The 20,716-nt window shown below is 37.6% G+C and overlaps 1 protein-coding gene across 2 annotated transcripts in view; it reads left to right on the top strand.

Annotated features, from left to right (window-relative positions):
* Positions 1-19,595, top strand: part of DAAM2 (dishevelled associated activator of morphogenesis 2) — a 3,932,565-nt gene extending 3,912,970 nt beyond the window's left edge. For both annotated transcript variants that reach the window (XM_044084849.1, XM_044084851.1), the window contains exon 25: positions 19,001-19,595. In XM_044084849.1, the coding sequence (XP_043940784.1) occupies positions 19,001-19,216 (216 nt within the window). In that variant the 3' untranslated portion in view covers positions 19,217-19,595. The remainder of the gene's footprint in view (positions 1-19,000) is intronic.
* Positions 19,596-20,716: the final 1,121 nt, after the last annotated feature.

Here is a 20,716-nt window from a genome sequence, read left to right as displayed (position 1 = left end):
GGGTGTCAGGCGTGATCTTTACTTCAAACGAGACAGATTTATGGTCTGACTTAACCAGGAAGGGCAACACACTGGGGGTAGTGCAGTGATCCCCCATATTGGTGAGTACTGGGTTTAAGACACTTGATCCCCTTGTGCAGGTGCAGACAAACTGTTCCAGGGCATTTGGATTAATAAAGTCCTGGAACCTTAGAGCAATTGTATTTGTGCAAGTTGCCCATTCGATGGATGAGTAGTTGAAGTCTTCCATGACCAAGGTGTTTGGATGTATAGTGAGTGACTCTAGCTAGTCCAGGTAGCCGGTATGTTTCTCCTGGTTCATGGTGGGGGACCTGTAGCTAACTGTTATATGGTAGGGTATTTTACCTATAGTTATTTGGACTTGGAGTAGCTCAAAAGTGTCACACTGTTTCACCAGTCTTGAGGTGTATTTGGATTTAATGAAAATGGATACACCTCCCCTTTGTTTTTTTCACACTTGTTTTAGAGTCTGAATGTGTGAAAGGTGGTGTAACCTTGTACGACTGGGGTGCTGTCTGCGGCCTTGAACCAAGTCTCAGTGACTGCACAGACGTCAGCATCTTCCAAGGTGAGGAGTACTTGCAGGGAATACAGTTTACTGTTCAGGCTCCTAGCATTAAGAAGCATGACCTTGAGTTTGTCTCTAGTGAATTTTTTTACATTGAAAGTTCTGTTGTTTTGTCTTAACCTAAAAAGGCACTATGGGGGAGGCAAGCGTCCTTGCCAGTATCCAAAAGCCTTGAGGAGACAGGTGAATGCCATCTCTGGCAAAGCATCATGGTCTGTCAACCATATCTTTTCAGGCTGACAGATACTGGATCCCTTGAAATGAGGCCAGAAGATAAGCCAGTTGTTGAAATCAATCTTTTTTTGTCTGTACTGTGGCATCATCCTAGGTGAAGATAGGATGCTGCTTAGGGCTAGGGACATATCTGCCTGGAACACATAAAATCTGAGAGTCCTATCAAATCTGTCTTTATATATTCCATAGAGGTACATCCCAAGTCATTCACTCCAACATGTACTGTGAAAGAGTCATAATGGTAATAGTTGCTGAGTGACTTGACGGATCCTGGCACCTGACCGTGACCTTCTCCTTATCCAACCTGGTGAGGGGGACATCTGGGTGTCTCACTATAGAATTCTGTATAACTAGGACATTTGGTTTTGAGGTGTTTTGCCTTAGGGGCCTAATTGCTGAGGCACCACTGGTATAATCTGAATAGTCTATTATACTCTGAATCTGTGAAGAAGAAAGAAATGTCATTGCTATGTCTATGCACTATGGGAGCTCACTTTTGTCTATTGATAAATAGGAGTCTTTGTTTTCCAGTTGATCATTTTGTTAACTCCACAGATTTCTGAGGTACCACTGAGTTTTTTTCATATGAACTCTTGTGTAAAGTATGAGGAGGATGATAGAAAATATGCATGCCAATGCTCTCGGGAACTGTCATGGTGTCATCACTTGCTGCTGGATAAAATATGTCAGAATCAAATTAAACTTTATTTCCTTGCCTTACACAGGGAAAACTTTAATTAAATGTAGATTATGACTGCTCCTAGATGGGTTGCTGCTGAGTGTCAGGGCAGACTTTTAGTAATTTACTGTTATTCCCAGATACTGAAAGCGTAAAACTGTTCGGTATGATCAATCACTACTCTTTTTGTCCTTGCTACTATTAGTCATCAATTCCTCAGATGCCACACAGATTTAAAGGGGTACACATGCTAACCTGATAGTTTAAGGTACTACAGACAAAAAAAACTAAAATTTGGTCTGCATATACAAGAAGAATTCAAAAAAAGACACATTAAAAATATGCAACATTATATGAAATAAAACATCTCACTGATCCTAGTAGAAAAAAATTACGTATGCCTCCCCTGTACTTGTAAATCTCTATGCCAACCGAATTTCCAGTCTACAACAAAACTGCCACATTTGCCTCTCACCTTCCTTGTAGGGCCCATCATGGCACTACCCTCAAAAAACTTAACTGGCTACAACTGCTTCATCATTTGAACTACTCACAGCTAACTGTAGCCCACAAAGTTGTACATGAACTTAACAGGTGAGCAACAAGAAAGTAACAGTCTCTGGTAGAAACATTTCCTTTTTAAATAAATGTTTTTGGTTGTAAAAATTTTGAGACAAACCCTTCCCCCTTCCTATAAAATGGTTTCCTAGTCAATATAAATTCTTTGGTACTGAGGAGAAACAAGCAGCTTTGAAAAAATGTCATTTTTTTTTGGTTTTCTTTTCAAGAGTCACAGTCATGTAATCTGTTAGCTGACCAAATAGAAATTCTTGTGTTATGGGCGCATTCAGTAATTTGTCTCTAATGTCTTCAATATAAGATTTAGTTCTGAGCCAAGAAAGTCTTCTCAGAGCAAGCACTGGCATTAGAGCACTTGATTATCACCAACAACATCATAACCATATTTCAGTCTGTGAACACCTAACATATCTGCTGTAACAACCAAATTCTCTATTTTCAGAGTATTACTGCAAAGAATAGACAGTACAGTTGTGTAAGTAAACTTACCATAACAGTAGATGTTCGAATGATCACTGCTGCAGTAGCCTTAGCTATATGGATCATATACTGCCAAGGATATAACAGCCAGTGAGCTTCCATAGCTACAAGGCACTTTCCACCCCAAACTGTTAAGTCAGCTCAAGCTGAGCTGTCTAAAAAGAAAGGTTTGAGTGACAAGCCTTTCAGAGCTTTCATGCCAACAATGGAGGCTGAACCCTGAAAGAACAATACTAAGAACAAAAAAGTAAGTGTCCACACCCTGGTATAAACAACACACCAAAAATTAAGGTGGGGTGAGGGGAGGTGGCTGCTATAGCAGTGATCAAACATCTATTGTTATGGTAAGTTTACTTACACAACTGTACTATGTTCATCATAGTTATCACTGCTACAGTAGCCTTAACTATATGAATAGATTACCCTAGCTTACTGCATTTAGAAGGTGAAAAGAAAAGGGTCCTGGAGCCCTAGAGCATGGTCCTAGCAAAGGCTGATCTATACCTAGAGAAGGAATCAAGCTTGTAAAGCCTTGTAAACATATGTATAGAGGAGCAAGCTGCTGCTTCTAGACTACTTCTAGAATCCAACCCTTTCCAAAACAAACAAACAAACAAAAACATAGATGAAGCTAATGTCCTGATAGAGTGGGCCTTTATCCTGCATGGAATAGTTTTGTTATGGTGAATATAACAAAGGTAATAATCTTAGATATCCATTTAGAAATAGTCTGTTTTGACACATTACTAGACTGAGCTAAGAATGTGCATCCTGTCTCTAAGCAAACAATTGCTTATTGGTTGTCCTCAGCTGTTATTTTTTGTTAGTCCTGCTGTGGTAAAATTATTCCAGCAAGGTTTAGGGACATTCATCCAGGCCCTTATCTTCTGGTAGCATGTTGAAAAGGAGTAGACTCTATCCTTTGTTTACTTTATACCTTTACAATGCACTACAAACTGGATTCTTTCTCAAGTTCCAGAGCAGGCTTTGCAAAGACCATTCTTCAGTTGATACTGGATCCTTATCCTTCCTCATTCCAGGTAGTGAATCTATCCATATTTCACTGAGGCAGTGTGAATAATGAACATAGTAGAGCTGCATAAGTCCAACTTATCTGTAATAGTAGATGCTGAAATTTTACACTGCCTCTGAGGCAGCACCCACCTACCATCCCCCTTATTGCGTATATAGTTTAGTGGTATCCACCGTTCTTGTGTTGTTGGTTGGTTTTGGTTATTTGTGCTGGTGTTTTGTGGCTGCATATTGGTTGGTTTCAGGCAAATCTTGTTTTTTGTCCTTCTTGGATGTCCTCCTATTCATATGCTGCAGTATTCATTACATAAGGGAGTTTGCCTCCGGCTGACTCGTACATCTGGCCAGTATCCAAAAATCTGCATGCTATTGCAAGGTATGTGCTACTCCGCATATCACGCTTACATCGGCCATAAAGAAACATCGGGTATAAAGTGGGCGTCAGCATACACCTACCTCAGAACTGACACCTGTCCGATCGCCTACTCCAGACGTTCGCTCACCAGACCATTTGTGTACCAGTTACCAGATAAGTACCTGTTTGGGTTTTTTCCTCTTAGATTTTTTGCTGCTGCTTGTTTGTTGGGTTTCATGTTAGCTAGGAAGGGCAAGTGTCAGTGTGCAAGGCAGATTCCACATAATGATGCCCATGATCTTTGCCTTTTCTGTCTAGGTGCAGACCACGACCACAGCAAGTGTGCTGTTTGCAAGTCCTTAGTCCCTAAGACCCTCAAGAGTCATTTAGCATCTTTTAAACTATACTTAGAAAACCTGCGCCTTAAGCACCTAGCACAGGAGATGGAAATGACGTTGGGTTATTCAGACAAGCCCTTACTGAAAAAGACCAAGAAATCACAACCTGAACTTTCAGCTGTGCCCTGTCTTCTGGTTGTTTCTCCCGTGGCCAGTGTAGACCCGGAGACCATGCTGGAGGTGGTGGATGTACCTTTGGCAGGTACCACAGGGGAAGCCCCGAAACAGTCCACCAGCACATCCATGAGGGAAGTGCAGGTATCCAATCTGTGTGAAAAGGGGGAACCCAGGCTCGTTATTTCTGCAGGCCCAAGTGACATCACACAAATCGTTGTGCATGATGATGTGCATACAGATATTGTGGAATGTAGGCTGGTGTCGGGCCCTTTCACCATTCACCATATGGAAGCCCCCAAAAAAGAGGAGACCGAAACAGAACATGTTTCTCCTGCTCCACCACAGCAGCCTCCTGATTGGCAAGCTTTTTCTCAAAGCCTTTTTAATGCCTTCATGGGACCTTTGCCAATCTTCTCCTTCTTCTGTTCCTTTGCAGGCCTTTTCTCCTTCTACTACCTTTAAAAGGACAGCTGTTGATACCTCTTCAGAAGAGGAGGATTCTTCTGGAGAAGATTCTTTGGCCTACTGTACACAGATGGTTCCCCCCCAGGGTATGCCTCCCCAGAAGAGGAATCTAATGGTACAAATTCCCCTGGGGAGGATATTTCCTTTGGGGAGACCATTCTCAAAATGAAAGATTTTTTCCAGAGGGACTATTCCCAAGTTTCGGACATACAGAAGAGGTACTATGACCTCTTACAGATGGATTTCCCATCTCCTTCTGCAATCTGTCCAGTCCTGCCTGCTGTTCTGGATGCCTTTTTGGCTGCTTCCCAATGTCCAAACTCTCAGCCTCCTGCTCCTAAGTGTCCAGACAGGTTCTTTAAGATACCTGAGGACTCCCAAGTTCCTTTTCAAAGCTCCTTCTGCTGACCTAGCTACCATATCTGTTTCTATGGAGAAGACTTTAAAATTGCTACCATCCATTTCCTTGTTACCCTCTGATAAGGAGAGTAAGGTCATGGAAAGTTTGGGAAAAAGGTTTGCACCTCTGCCACTTTGGCCTTCTGGTCATTTAATTATCAGACCCACATGGCAAAGTACTCCCTGAATCTTCTTGCTGATGCAGGGAAACGTTTGGCAGACATCCCAGATTCCCCAGCCAGATTTATTTCAGTTGGCAGCTGTTCACAGTTCATCTGCACAAGTGACTAGGCACTCTATCAAGTGCAGTTATGATTCTACTGATGCTTCTGCTAGGGCAGCTGCCACTGGCTCGGTCCAAAGAAGATACTCTTGGCTAAGGCTACAACCTTTGCCTGAGGATTTCAAGGCCAAATTGATGGATGCACCCCTAGATAACAAAGCCTTATTTGGTAATTCATCAGCAGAACTCTTCAAAACTTTACAGGAGAAAGGGAAGGAGTTACAGGACCTTAAACATATTCTTGTATCTCCCGTACCACGGTTCCAAATGAATTACCCTGTTAAGACTGCCTTTGTAAGGAAACCATCCCTGTCCTCTTCTTCTAAACGTAAGAGATGATCTAGAAAGCCAACCTCTTCCAAGTCTGCTCCAGTCACTTCTGCTCCAGAACACTCCTTTCAGTCTCAGCCTAAGCCAAGAAGCTCTGTGACTACCAGTCTCCAGGGCCATCCACTCCCCTGTCTCTTTGCCTCAATCTATCTCTTGCTGCTTGGAAACTGATCATCCAGGATTCTTGGGTCCTGTGCATTATTAAGTCAGGGTATTTCATGGTCTGGGAAAAACTATCCCTCGTTCAGAGGCATGCACCCCCCCCAAAAGATCAGTTGAGCTTCTCTACTCAGGTCTTCTCAGACCTGTTCTCAGGGAACTATCCAGGTTCCCACTTCCCAGCAAGGAAGGGGATTTTACTCCAGGATGTTCTTGGTCCCCAGGAAGCATGGTCCTTGGAGACCCCATCCTGGACCTTTCCCATTAAAACACGTTTTGCAAAGTCGTCTTTTCATATGTTGACTTTGCCTTCCCTTCTCCCTATGATTCTTACCCAGGTGTTCATGGTCTCTCTAGACATAAAATATCCTTATCTTCACATCCCCACCCACCCGCAGTTCAGGAGATTTTTATGTTTTTCTGTTGCTTTCTTGCATTTTCAGTTTTGTGCTTTGCCCTTGGTCTCTCTATGGCACCAAGGGTATTCATGAAATGCATGGCTCCTGTCATAGCTTTCTGCAGAATGAGGGAATTCAGATCTTCCCTTACCTCGACAACCTTTTGATTCAGGCACAATCCCCAGGACTTCTTCAGGAAAATCTTTCCTTCACTATTGCCCTTCTAGAGAGCTTAAGGTTCACCATAAACTTCCAGAAGTCCTCTCTTATCCCTTCACAAGATCACATTTTACTGGGATGTAGGATTCAAACAGACAAAATGTTAGCCTCTCTACCCACAGAGAAGGTGCTGTTCCTGACTTCCTATTTTCTGAGCATTCTTTCCTACAGTCAGGATTAGCCAAATCTTCTTGGTGACTCCCTTTTGGCCAAGGCAGCACTGGTTCCCCCATCTCCTGCACCTAGCCAGGGGCAATCATCACAAGTTACCCACAGGATGGATCTACTCACGTAGGTGAAGGGGATCCTAGTACATCCACAACTGTCAACAGTGAACCTGACCTTGTGGGTGATAGGGTTTTAATCCCTTATAGACACCTATATAGGCAGTCATCACAAGCTACCCCCACAGGATGGATCTACTCACACAGGACAAGGGGACCCTAGTGCATCCACAACTGTCAACCATGAACCTGACCTTGTAGGTGGTAGGGTTTTAATCACTTATAGACACCTGTTCCCAAAAGACATGCTACAAGTTCTGCAGGAGGCCAAAAAAAAAAACGCTATTAGGAAATACTATATTTCCAGATGGAAAAGGTTTTCCATCTGGTGTCGCAAAAAGGACCTACAACCACTGTCAGTTGATGTTTTGGTGGTCTTGTCCTATCTGTGTGAATTGACGGGGGCTGGGTTGTCCTACTCTTCAGTGAAGGCTCACCTTTCAGCCATCTCTGCTTGTTTCTCCACCATTAGCCTCCAGGTTAGAGGTGAAACTGTTCCTAAAAGGCATCCTTCATATCAGGCCACCAAGAAAACCAATGCCTCTTCCTTGGGATCTCAATTTTCTGTTAAAGAAGCTTACACTGGGACCATTTGAACCAGCAAGCTCTTCTTCTCTGCAGCATTGCACTTGGAAAACTGTTTTGTTAGTGGCCATTACCTCTGTCAGAAGGGTTTCAGAGTTACAAGCCCTGATGTCCAATCCCCCTTGTGTACTAACCCTTCCTTTATGCCCAAAGTGGTAAATGAGTTGCCCATTAATCAGTCTATTAACCTACCTACCTTTTTTCCTTCCCTTCAGTGTCCCATTGAGAGAATCTTGCACACCTTGGATATACACAGACAACCCCGATACTGTCTTGACAAAACCAAACTTATACGTAAGACTGAATGTCTGTCTCTTACCACCCAAGGGCTCTAGGTCAATCAGTTTCCAAGCAAACTATTTCCAACTGGATTTTTAAAGCTGTTTTCCTTTTGCTGTCAGTCTAATAGTAAGAGACTTACTTCTCCAGTGAAGGCTCACTCCACAAGAGCAGTCTCTTCCTCGGGGGCATTCTTTAAAGGTTTGGACACTGGCTGTATCCTGGAGGCAGTCACATTGTCTTCTGTCCATACTTTCACTAAACGTTACAAGCTTGACACCACCTCCAAATCCAGAGCTGGGTTTGCTAGACCAATTCTACATGGATTTGTAGAAAAAGCATCTGCTCATCCTTCTCCCAACCGGTCCCAAGCAAGAGCTTTGGCATTCTCCCTTATGTGATGAATTTTGCAGCATATGAATAGAAGGACATAGAATAGTTTTGTAAAATCTTACCATAACCATAGATGTCCTTCTCTTCTGTATGCTGTAGTATTGCTCTCCCCCCACCTTCCCCCTGATATGCTCACCTAGTTTTTTCCTGCTGATCTGTTTCTTAACTAGGATCTCAGGCTGATGCTGGGCGGCATACATTTCTGAGGTAGGTATGTGCTGATGTCTGCTTTATACCCAACGTCTCTTTATGGTTGACACACACGAGATGTTGTGCGGCGTAGCTCGTACCTCTCAGTAGCTTGTAGACTTTTAGATACTGGCCAGATGTACGAGTCAACCAGAGGCAGACTTCCTTATGTGATGAATTCTGCAGCATATAAAAGAGAAGGACATCTATGGTTATGGTAAGATTTTACACAACTGTTCTTTCTTCATACTTGTCACTAAAAGCCTGACTAACTGACTTTCTGTGACAGGGGTTAAGCTTCCTCTGATGGGAGGGGCTTAGCTAACCCCCCCATTACAGAGAGTCAGAGGAGGGGATTCTGAGTTTTGGAAAGCTGCCACTGTGAGTTTTCTTGTGGGCACAGAACCCATATGCCACTGAGGCAGTGTGAAATTTGGACATTTACTGTTACAGGTAAGTAGAAATTATGCAACTGTCCTCGTGTACTCAACAAATAGCCTCATCCATTTTGCATTCAGATAAGGGTAGGAAAGCCTACTTTCTGCACACATTATGTAAAACTATACATATCTCACAGTATTAAGAGAACTTAGCGGTACAACCTACACAATATGCTATTGCTCTCATCTGTATATAACTCCATTGACTGGAGTCTCTTATCAGAGTACCTTTGCTTGCCCTTAATCTTTTTTGCAAATCTCATGTCTACCACTTTAAACAAATTAGTACGCCATCTAAACCTAGAATTCCAAAGCTGTCTTTTATTATCCAAATGACCTTACTAAGGTGTGGCTCAGATGCATAACGCCACCCTTTAGTAGCCATGTCCTGCATGTTATTGTTTAATATGAGATTAAAAACTACTCCAAGATTCTTTTCTTTCTTCACAACCCTAGCCTTTTTCTGCATTGCATACAATCTTATTTTAGATACTGGCTGGATGTACGAGCCAACTGGAGTCAGACCTCCTTATGTGATGAATACTGCAGCATATAAAAGAGGACATTTGTGGTTATGGTAAGATTTTACACAACTATTCTTTCTGAATAAAGCAGCTAGTTTCTGCACACAATATAGTAACTCCGTTTACACTTATCTGTATTAAGCATGTTATCAAAACTCCCTGCAAATTATCAACCCTCTTGCAGATTTAGTCTCACCAGTTATATCATCTTCAAACTAATTTGTTAATCCCATAACCATTTTATATGTCCAAAATGAAAATTAGTCCATTGAAATCTCAGTGCAGTTCAAAGATGGCTGCCGTTCTGTGAACACTACTAATCTACAGCTCTCCATACAATCAGAGGAAAATCTAACCCTGAGGATATATATAACGTTCTTTTTTACAGTAAATCTAAGGAAAAACAACTATAACTTCAACCAAGTATCATACAGGTGGTGATCGGAACTGAAAAACGAACTAATCAGACAGGATTATAACAGATCATTTGACTCTGAGTCTCAAACAAAGGAACCGTGTGCTCAGGAATATTGGCCTATCTACACTGATCTTACATCAAGTTTCTTTGTTGATCTATGATGTCGAAAGAAGGAAATCATATGGACACAACAACTTCAAAAACTAAACTTTCTGTACTTCTTTCACCGGAGAAAGATTTAAATTCGAAAAGACAGAAAATCGCAAATCAACAGGAGCATTTAAAACCAGGGAATAAAAATAAACCGGAGCAAATGGCAAACATGGAGGATATTAAAACAGCTCTACTTCCCATGCAAGAAGCGATAAAAAGAACTATCTAATCAAGTGCAATCATTTGGAATCTCTTGCAGTCAAATTCTGGAAAGAATGGATAAAAATGATGCAAGAATTACTGAGAATGAAGATAAAATAGCACTGCTAGCCAAAAAATCTGAAGCACATGTGCAGGACATTCATTCTATGCAAGCTAAAATCATTGACCTAGAGGCGAGTTCTAGGAGAAACAATATAATCATCAGTGGAATACCGGAATCTGTACAATACAATGATTTAATTCCATCAATCATGCAAATATTCACAGCATTATTCAGTGACTCGGTAACTGCACAACAAATAACAATAGAGCGAGCCCACAGAGCCCTGATGGAATCACAAGCTTCTAACATACAAAGACCTGTTTATGCTAAAATTCTTAACTTTTAAGATGTCAATAAGATATTACTAACTGTTAAAAAAATGGGGGCTCTATTATGTGGCAAAACAACAGAATTTCTTTGGCTCAGGACCTGCCTTTGCAGATTAGGCAAGCCAGACAGCTATTATCTCCCTATTGCAAGTTTCTTATTGAAAAACAAATAAAATTCCAAATGAAATACCCAAATACATTAATATTTACATTAAATGGGACTAGACATTCAGTTACAACAAAAAAAGAAGCAAAAACGACTTTTCTGGCGATTTTTAAAAGCTTATCTGCTTCAGAGACCTAGAGTGAACTTCCGATGGGCCTGGCAGGGCATCCGAGGTCGGATCCACATTATACTGCATGTCAAGGTCTTATCTTTGCTTTGTTTGTCCTTTTATTGCTCTAGGCCATTTTTTACAACAGGTACGATCTTCTGTTGGTGTTATTTACTCGCGCTGTGGCATTTCTGAAGTTTTACTGCCTCCACAATGTCGAAATGTCCCACGAATGGAGCCGAAATGGTTTTGCTGCTTCAGAGGGCGTATTATTGATGTGGCACTTCCGGAAGTCCATCGGGATAAAGGGTCCCCCTTCGCGAAGCTGTCAGTCGCTCTGGAGTGTCGCAAATTCAACGAAGAGTCTCCAGGACTGTTAAAATGTGAAAATTATTTATAATAAACGTTTTTAGTACTGGTATTACCTTAATACACACAACAGTAGCCCCTTATTACTCCCAATGTTTAGTAAACACCAAGTTAAATACATAACTTGTTCAAACATACAAATGACATAACTATACATATAAAACAGATCTGAGATTGCAAGACTTTTAGTAATGAGGGGTTAGGGAACTAATTATATTAATCTACCAAGGTGTTATTACATATTTTATTTTAACCAGTATACATATATATTTTACATATATAGGTTTAATCTAGTATACATATATATTTTACATATATAGGTTTAATCTACCTTATATATAATCCTTGCTATTAACCTTGTTATAGGAATATATCTTAAATGTACTACTTAATAGTGGGCTTATATTATGAGATGTTTGGGAATTCTCTGTGGTAACATTTCAACATTATTAGTTGATCAAAGTATAAGGGTAAACTTAAAATTGCTAGATGTTAAAATAGGCATATAGATATTTGATAAAATGTTTCATACGTATAGTTGATATTAAGTTTAAAAACACCTTCTAAAGAGTTACTTATTCAGGTTTAGGGTAACTGTCAGGACCACTCAGCCTATCTGACTAAATATTTAAATGTCTATTTGCACTAGTTCAGATTTACTAAAATTGTTAAGATTTTTTTTTACAGGTGGTAGAAAGTTTTTCCCAATGTGAACTAAGTTGTTTAGTGTTAAATATCTGATGTTAATGTCTCAATCTGGTTTCTTGGCTGAAGTGTAGGTACACATATAAACGAAGGTAAAACAAACTCATTAGTTATTTCAGGAACACTATGGTTTCATTTATCTGAGAACAAATGTTTAAATAATGTCCCAAGTATTATTGTTAGATAAATGAGGGTGTTCCTATGGAGGCAAAGGACAATAATTGTATATCTTGTTGTTCAGTTTTGCTCTGTCTCTCTTATTTTAACTGTAATGACAAAAGGTGTAGAGGAATAGTGGTGTTTTAAAGGGAATGGGTAGATTAGGCTTTGTAGACATAGTTGTTCTGTGTATAGGTCCATTCCATGTTGTATTCTTTTTATATGTAAAGTTCTATAATATTTACCTGTTAATACCACTAAATTTTAAAATTTTTAACTTTGTTAAAGACCTATACTATTCCTGGTCCAGGGGTATAGTAGGTAGACACTGGTATGGGACGGGATCTCAAGAATGCTTTCATAAAATATATCTGTTTAACACTCAATTGCTTTTAATACACTATTTACGAGTTCCAGAATACCAACATAAAAGAAATTTATTGGAATGTGGGTAATAGATTCATGGAATATTAAGGGGCTCCAGAACTTGAAAAAGAGGAAATTGTTGCTTCATTTATTTCTGCAGGCTAAGGCGTGTTTTATATTACTTCAGGAAACTCATTTGACCAATGACCAATGGACTGAAATAAAGAAGAAAAAATGGATAAGAGAAATTATTGCCTCGGAAGGTAAAACTAATAGTGCGGGAGTTGCGATAATTATAAAAAATCAATATCAAGATAAACTTTTAGATTCTAAAACAGATAAAGAAGGAAGGTGGTGCTATGTGATTCTCTCTTCTACTCTTTATGATAAACCCATCATACTTCTCAACATATATGCACCATGTAAGAATCAACAGGCATTCTTAGCATCACTTTATCCTATTTTAAATAAATATACTAGTCATTATATAATTATAGGGGGAGACTGGAATGCTTATCAGAACCCTAAGTTAGATAAATCAAGCCCACAAAGGTCATTTAATAATCAAGTAGTATCAACATTAAGTGAGCTCAAACATGACTTTAAATTATATGATCCTTTTAAATATGTAAACAATCTTTTTAACACAAATAGTTTTACATTTTACTCAACTTGTCACAAAATGTGGTCTAGAATAGACTTTTTTTTAATTTCGGAAACATTGATTAATTATGATCCGGTAGTATCTATACATGCTCGCTATTTATCAGATCATTGTAAAATTTCATTAAGTTTTGCTAAAGAACTTAGAAATAGTCGAATACACAGGAGTTATAATTGGTCCTTAAATCCAAACTTGTTAAATAAAAAAGAAAGAAATAAGGAAATTCAAGAAATTCTAAATTCCTCACTGGTTCGATTAGTCAAACAACAACACATACCTGATATTGAATGGGCGGCAACTAAAGCTCAAGTAAGGGGGTTTTCCTTCAAAAAGCCTCTTATTATAAAAAAATTCAGCTCAAAGAAGAACAAATCTTAGAGGCTAAAATTAAATCGTTAGATCAGGAATTAAGGCTAAATCATAACACACAAACAGAAACGGAATTATTTCAATGTCAGAAAGATCTTTTTCTGAGCCACAATAATAGATTAGCAGTTCATGAAACCAAAATGCTTGCAAGATATGCTAATCATATTCAAACTCCATCAAGGGCTTTAGCTAGAATTATTAACCAATCTAAATCACCCTCTCAAATTACGGAAATACTCTACAAGGACAACATTTATACAAAATCTGAAGATATTATCAATACCTTTCAATTGATTTACTCTCAAATTTATGGTGAGTTAGATGAGTCATGTATAAATGAGACTAACAATGATTTTATTCAAAAAATTAATTTTCCGAAATTAGATGACAATTTGCAAAAAGATTTAATCAAACCAATTTCCACCAAAGAAATAACAACAACAATCAATAAGCTGAAATCACACAAAGCGTCGGGCCCAGATGGTCTTACTCCTGAGTTTTACAAAACATTTAGTGGTACGATTGTTGAAATACTATCATATACTTTTAACTATATTATTAACAATAAAATCAATGACCCTCATTTTAATGCATCCAAAACTATTTTAATACTCAAGGAAAATTCAGATCACCAAAACCTGGATAATTATAGACCTATTTCACTCTTAAATATTGATACTAAAATTATGACTACCATTTTAGCTAATAGACTGAAGAAAATAATGAATTTAATAATTTCAAATGAACAAACGGATTTTTTAACTTCTAGGCAAACTAGTGACAATACTTTAACTCTGCATACGTTAATTTCTTATGCCAATCAAAATAATTTAAATTTGTATGCACTCATTATTGATGCACAAAAAGCCTTTGATAGAGTGAACATAAAATTTGTATTTCATATTTTACCATTTTTTAACATACCGCAAGAATTCATCAGGACATTACAAATATTATACAATAATCCATACACTACCTTATATATCAACAAGATTTTCTCCAAAATAATACAAATTAAAAATGGAACCCAGCAAGGCTGTCCTCTATCCCCTTTATTATTTAATTGATATTTGGAACCTTTATTTTTACATATTAAACAAAATGTATATCATAACGCCCCAATACTTTATAGTACCAAGATTTCTATGGCAGCTTTTGCAGATGATCTTAATGTATATAGTATAACACCAGTTACAGATACCAAGACATTATTAACAGCTGTCAAAAACTTTGCAGTAATATCTAACTATAAAATAAACCTTAAAAAAAACAAGATATTTCCATTAAAAACTCTGAAACCCTTTTCGCTTTTACCATTGGTAGGGCAAGTAAAATCGGAAGAAAAGATTAATTATCTAGGTATCACATTTTCTACAGATAATAAGGACTTTTATATTAATAATGTCAAATTAATTTGGGATCACATTTTATCTGACCTAAGGAAATGGAATAAACCAAAATTACCACCGTTAGCAAATGTTTCAATTATTAAAATGAACGTATTACCCAGATTATTATATATCTTCAGATCTGCTCAGGTTTTAATCCCAAAGAAGTTCTTCAAACAAATCCACACGGAATCTGCTAAATTTATATGGGAACCAAGGAAAACCAGAATTTCATATGATAAATTGATGACCCCAAAAGGCAGAGGGGGCTTAGAATTACCCAATTTCGAAAAATATTACTTAATTATAAATGCCAGTAGAATTTTAAGAATTGCTAATTATGATACACATAGCAAGAATTGGTCCCCGAACTGGTTAAGATTGAATCATAAACATGTAGAGAGTCTGAAAATTAATCCTAAATCATTACCTTTTCTAAGGAAAGATACTTTTAAATCACTGGCTTTAATGGAGCATATTAAAATATATATCACATTATTACAAAATCTCTTCACTTCATTAAATCTTACCCAACACCGTATGATACTACAACCTTTTCATAGGAATCCAAACCTGAGAATCAATAATCAATTAATAGACCTAAAAAATGTCCCACTTATTATTAATTTAACGTTACGGGATATATACCCTTATTTGAAATATTCGGCTCATGAAGTCAGACAGGAATGGAACCTTCCAAAATCATACTTAATAATATTGAGACAGATCAAAGATGTATCTATAAGTTACTTTAAAGATTTAAAAATTAACGATGAGGATTTAACGAAATGTACAAATTTATAGCAAGCCGTCCTACAAGATAAGTATATAACATCTGCATATAAACTAATAAAAGAAATTAAATATCAAGCTCAAGTCATTTTATCAAATTATTGGAAAGAAAAAATACCCTTGATTGAAAATAGTAAAATATTAAAAGCAATTAACTTAACTATTAAATCAGTTTCCCTCCAAAAGTTAACTTTTACTCAACTTATGATACTCAATAACACATATTATACGCGTCTTAGCTTGCATAAATTTAACTCTAAAAATTCTCCTAAATGCCCATACTGTAAAAATGAAACTGCAGATCTCCTTCATATGTTCTGGAGCTGTAAGTGTATCTATAAACTATGGAATTTGTATCTATAAACTATGGAATTCCTTGAAACTACAACTGCAGAAGGTGGGTTATCAAACTTCCACGCTTTCCTGGGAATTTACTATATTACATATTCCCCCAAATGATCTAACTAGATCCCAATTGACCATACTTATGAATATCTTTTTGTTAATGAAACTCTGTATAGCAACTAATTGGTTGAATCCATCGCAAACTTCATGGGACAACGTTAAGAATCTAGCGATAAAACACATACTAGCCCACAAATTACTAATCACTGATAATACCAAGCATAAATAATCGGAAGATCTGGGAACAAATTTTTAACATTATATTGGCTTAATGTGTGGAACCCAGGATAACCCTTGGATATTAATACTATAAAGTAAACTTTAATAGTAATCAAATTATTATAAGATATGATACCTATTGTCTAGACTCTTCAGATGTCTTTTCTTGTGTTAAAATGAAAGCATTCATGTGTATAGCGTACATATGTTGTAGGATTGTTTTTTGTAGTATTGTTTGGAAACTACCTGTGTATATATCACGCTCAAATATGTGTATGAACAATTGTAAAAGTAATAAAGAATTATTATTGAAATCTCAGTGCAGATTCCCACCTATTGTACATAAATGCCTTCCCCAATCATTGGCATAATCTCCAAGTAAATTCATTTACTCTTCAGTTCTTTTGCATTATCCAGCACAATAACTGTTAACAATTCACATCCAAGAAGTTATCCTGCAGCGACAAAGTGTACTTAAAAATGGCAGCCCTGTCTTTTATCCTCTTTTTTTGTCATTCATTTAGGTTTTAAACCTAACAGGTTTCTTCCTTGCACTGTGTTCTGTTATCATGCAGCACTAAGTCAAATGACTTGCTTAGCTTTAGGTAAATACTTACACACTCCTTCTTTCATCCATTTTCTGAGTAAAACTGTAAAACATTTAAATCCAGTTTGTCTGACACCACTGTTTTAGTGATTGTCCACTCCTTTGGTAATCTACAAGCAGTTTTTCATTTCATATCAGTATCTGTTTTGCCATTTGCAGTCAGCAGGGTAGTACATTTGACTCCAGTGATACTGAAAATAATTTAAGAGAATTGCCAGCACCTAAAAATCCACTTTAAAGCTTTAAATTAGACTTCTAATATGTCCCATACATTACTTGGTCTTGGTTGTCCAGGTATCCTAAACTCTCCTCTTCCTGTGAAAATCTTCTGTTATTGTAGCCTGCCAGTCCTCACTCTCTCTACTTCGCACACCGTTCTACTTCTTTGCTCTGCAGAATCTAATATAAACCATACACTAAAGGTTTGTAGCTTACTCCACTTTCGGTCCACTTGTAAGGTAACTTATGGATTCATTCTGTCTCTTGTTTATGTAACCAAAATAGTACTGTGCCCCAGTCTTCAATCAGTTTAATTTCTCCAAATGGTTAGTATTTTTACATACCTTGATGGGCATAGACCACCATTCCTATGTCAGGGCAAAATTAATACTCATGAAATCAGAATTACTTCAGTATTTGATGTGAAGTAATGTGAGCCTTGGCCTGTCTTACAACCTTTATCAACTTTTCTCATAATGTCCATATAGAAATCCATCTGAACTGTCCCCTTACCCTTTAAACTTAAAACACCATTGTTATATTTCTTCTAGCCATTCTTTATTATTCTGAGAACCAAACAGGTGTCTATTTTTTAAATACTTTTCAGCATTACTTTGCTCTTTTTCTTTTGCATAACTTTGTAGTTTTTATAATATTGCACAAAGTCTTTGCTTTCTCAGTCACATACATGCATACAGTTTCCCTCACTTTATAAGTCAATATATGAAAAATTTGTCCTTTTAAAATTTTAGGCTTATATGGCATTTGTGATCATCCCTCATTTAGTTATGATTATTATCTCTAAATGGTTCTAACATCTCTGAGCTTCTACTGCCTACTGTTTTAGTCCACCCAGTGCCTTATATTCTCTCTTCGTATATTGGTTCCTAACATTTTGTTCCAGACTTTCTTTCACAGGTGTCTCTACCCTTACCCTCCCTCTAAGCATCCAAAGTCTGGATCATCACACTGAACCATAGGTAAATTCAGATCCTCCATCAAAATCCCCAGTCCCTGTTCCTTAATCCTGCTAGCCAGTGAATTATCTTCTGAAAGGGTTGCACTGCAACAGGCTGCAAGTTAAAACACTTTAAGCTTTGATGTCCTGGGTTTATCATAAAAAGCTGGTGGTGACTAAATCTGCCACTATACATCTGTCATCTGCCAGTCTGGGAAAAAGCAGTTAATTATTCTTATTCACCTTTATCGTAGATGCCTATTATCAGGGCAGGGTGTGTGTAAGCTGTGTGTGTTTATCACTGTATCGTTGATGTTCAAAGCAGTGCCATCAGAAAGCCTCTGCATGCCTGCCACCCATAAGCAATTTCACTGTTCAAAGCCACACCTGTCTTCATTCTGTTCCATGGGAAAGATTAGTCAAGCAAGCAGATGAAGTTAAACACATTACATATCTGTCTGTGTAGCTGTCTTAGGGTTTAATAACTGTAGAAAAAAAGTGAAATGTTACACTCTTTCAGATTAGGTGTTTTACTTATACTGGTGTATTTAAAAGCTGTGTACCTCAGTAATTGATATGCACATTTAGAAAATGAACTATAAGGTGTTCCTATTATGTTTGCTTTATGACTTTATTAACTAATTACTTTCTTAAATTAATGAACATATTTTTTATTAGCATCATAATGTTATAAGTACATGCACTTATCCATTGCATATGGTTTTTATATAATATGTTTACCAGAGTTTACTACTTTTTGCAGAACCTGCAATCTTCACATCCCATTTAAAGTAGGGACTAATGAGACCCAAGGTGAATAATCTCTATAGTGTAAAAAAAAGTTCTCCTAAGTGTTGCCTAGCGGTGCAGAATGTGAGTCAATCTGTTTCCATTGATAACAAATGTATTATATTTTTGTTTCTCTCACAGCTAAAAGAGCAGCGTGAAAAGGAAAAACGCATGAAGAAAGACAAAGTTGGCAACATTTCAGAAGAGGGAGGAGAATTTGATGACCTTGTCTCAGCCCTTCGATCTGGTGAAGTTTTTGACAAGGATTTATCTAAACTGAAACGCCAGAGGAAACGTTCAGGGAATCAGGTCTTGGAAACGAGTAGGGAACGGGCTGTGACCAAGTTAAATTATTAGCAGTGGCAACTCATTACAATATAAAAAAGAAGAATCAATTTACTGAGGGCCTTAAAAAAGGACATCTATTTTTAAGAAATGCAGCTACAAACCGATTAACTAATTAACATGAAAAAAGTTGTATAGAACAGAAACAGCATTAATTTCAAATTGTCTTTGAAGGTTGGCCAAGCCTCCTCATAAAAGCCATGGGATATGCAGTAGTCTGATTGCAATACATTTAAGCTGGATCTGGGTCAAAGAGGTCTGTTTGTGGAACCTAGTTAAAAGAACTGTGGATGCCTTCCTTATGCTTGGCTAAGTTTTGCCAAAAGCAAGCTAACTCTACAAATAACGCATGCTTCTTATTCCATCAGAAATAAAATCTTATTTTGTGTGAGATGGAATTGGGAATCATTTCTTTAACATCATGGAAGTAGATCTTTCCTGCTATTTCTAAGTTTATCAGGGTAGAGTTCCTATGTGAAGCCATAGAGAAAAAGTGACATTTCAAAATACATGCATACTTTTCTGTTGTTTAAATGGCCCTTATCATCCACATAGTGACATTCACAAATCTGTGCAACTTTTCACATTACATTAATATGTTCTGTAATCAGTATGATGTAGTCTATCATTCTGGTTTTGACGCATAAGTAAAACAGCAGCAGCTTTTTTTTAATGTATTTATTCTAGATCATGAGCCATGAAAGAAGACTGTGGAATCAGAATTAAAGAATCTAATTTTCACAGATTTCCAGGAAATACCTTGCATTAATGGAAGTCTTTGATCTAGAATGTGCATACCATTCAGGATGTACAAAACAGTGAACCACTGCATAATCCCTTAACACTTTTTATTGTCACTTTATTGCCTTTTAATCACAGACTTATTTACTGTCCTGCATTCTCTAGACTACTTTACCTAGCTCATTTGTTAGGGTGTCTTAAAATTGGGTTGGAATAATACATGGTGCTCATTGGTCACTGCCACACCATCACAGTCACAAATAACTTGTAGCAAGTGGGTTTATGTGATTAACAAAACAAAAATATCTATGGAACAGGTTCAACCTCTGTTGACAAAGAACAGCTAATGTTCTGCTAAATTTAACCATAGGAATTTTGAATAGTGGTTGACATAAAAACAGGAAACTTCTTTCACCACATAAGTCCTTTTGCAGAAAGGTACAAGCATAGCAGGAGTTAAAACATACTGCTGAACCAAACCAGACGTTATACAGTCTTGGAAGCAAGATGGTCAGATGATGGCTAAAACATGCTTTCTATTAATTAAATTGCTGTAGCTGGCGTTTGCACTTGCTTCAAGGTGCATAGGGTATATTAAGTTCATGGATGCCGGAGGTAAAGCTTCCTACTTGGAGGGGATAGAATAATTGCCCTTCATTGAAAAAATATTTCTGAAGATAACACTGATGAAGTTTTCTGTGATCACTACAGCTTTGAACAAAGTAGTTTTCAGTCATCTGCAGTGGTTCTATATCAGGGTCCCTATATCCA

The sequence above is a fragment of the Protopterus annectens genome, chromosome 1.part1 (assembly GCF_019279795.1).
Source record: "Protopterus annectens isolate FY-2018-M chromosome 1.part1, PAN1.0, whole genome shotgun sequence".
In the NCBI taxonomy this organism is placed as follows: domain Eukaryota; kingdom Metazoa; phylum Chordata; order Ceratodontiformes; family Protopteridae; genus Protopterus; species Protopterus annectens.
The sequence above is the reverse complement of the archived record's forward strand: the minus strand, read 5'-3'. Positions and strand labels throughout refer to the sequence as shown.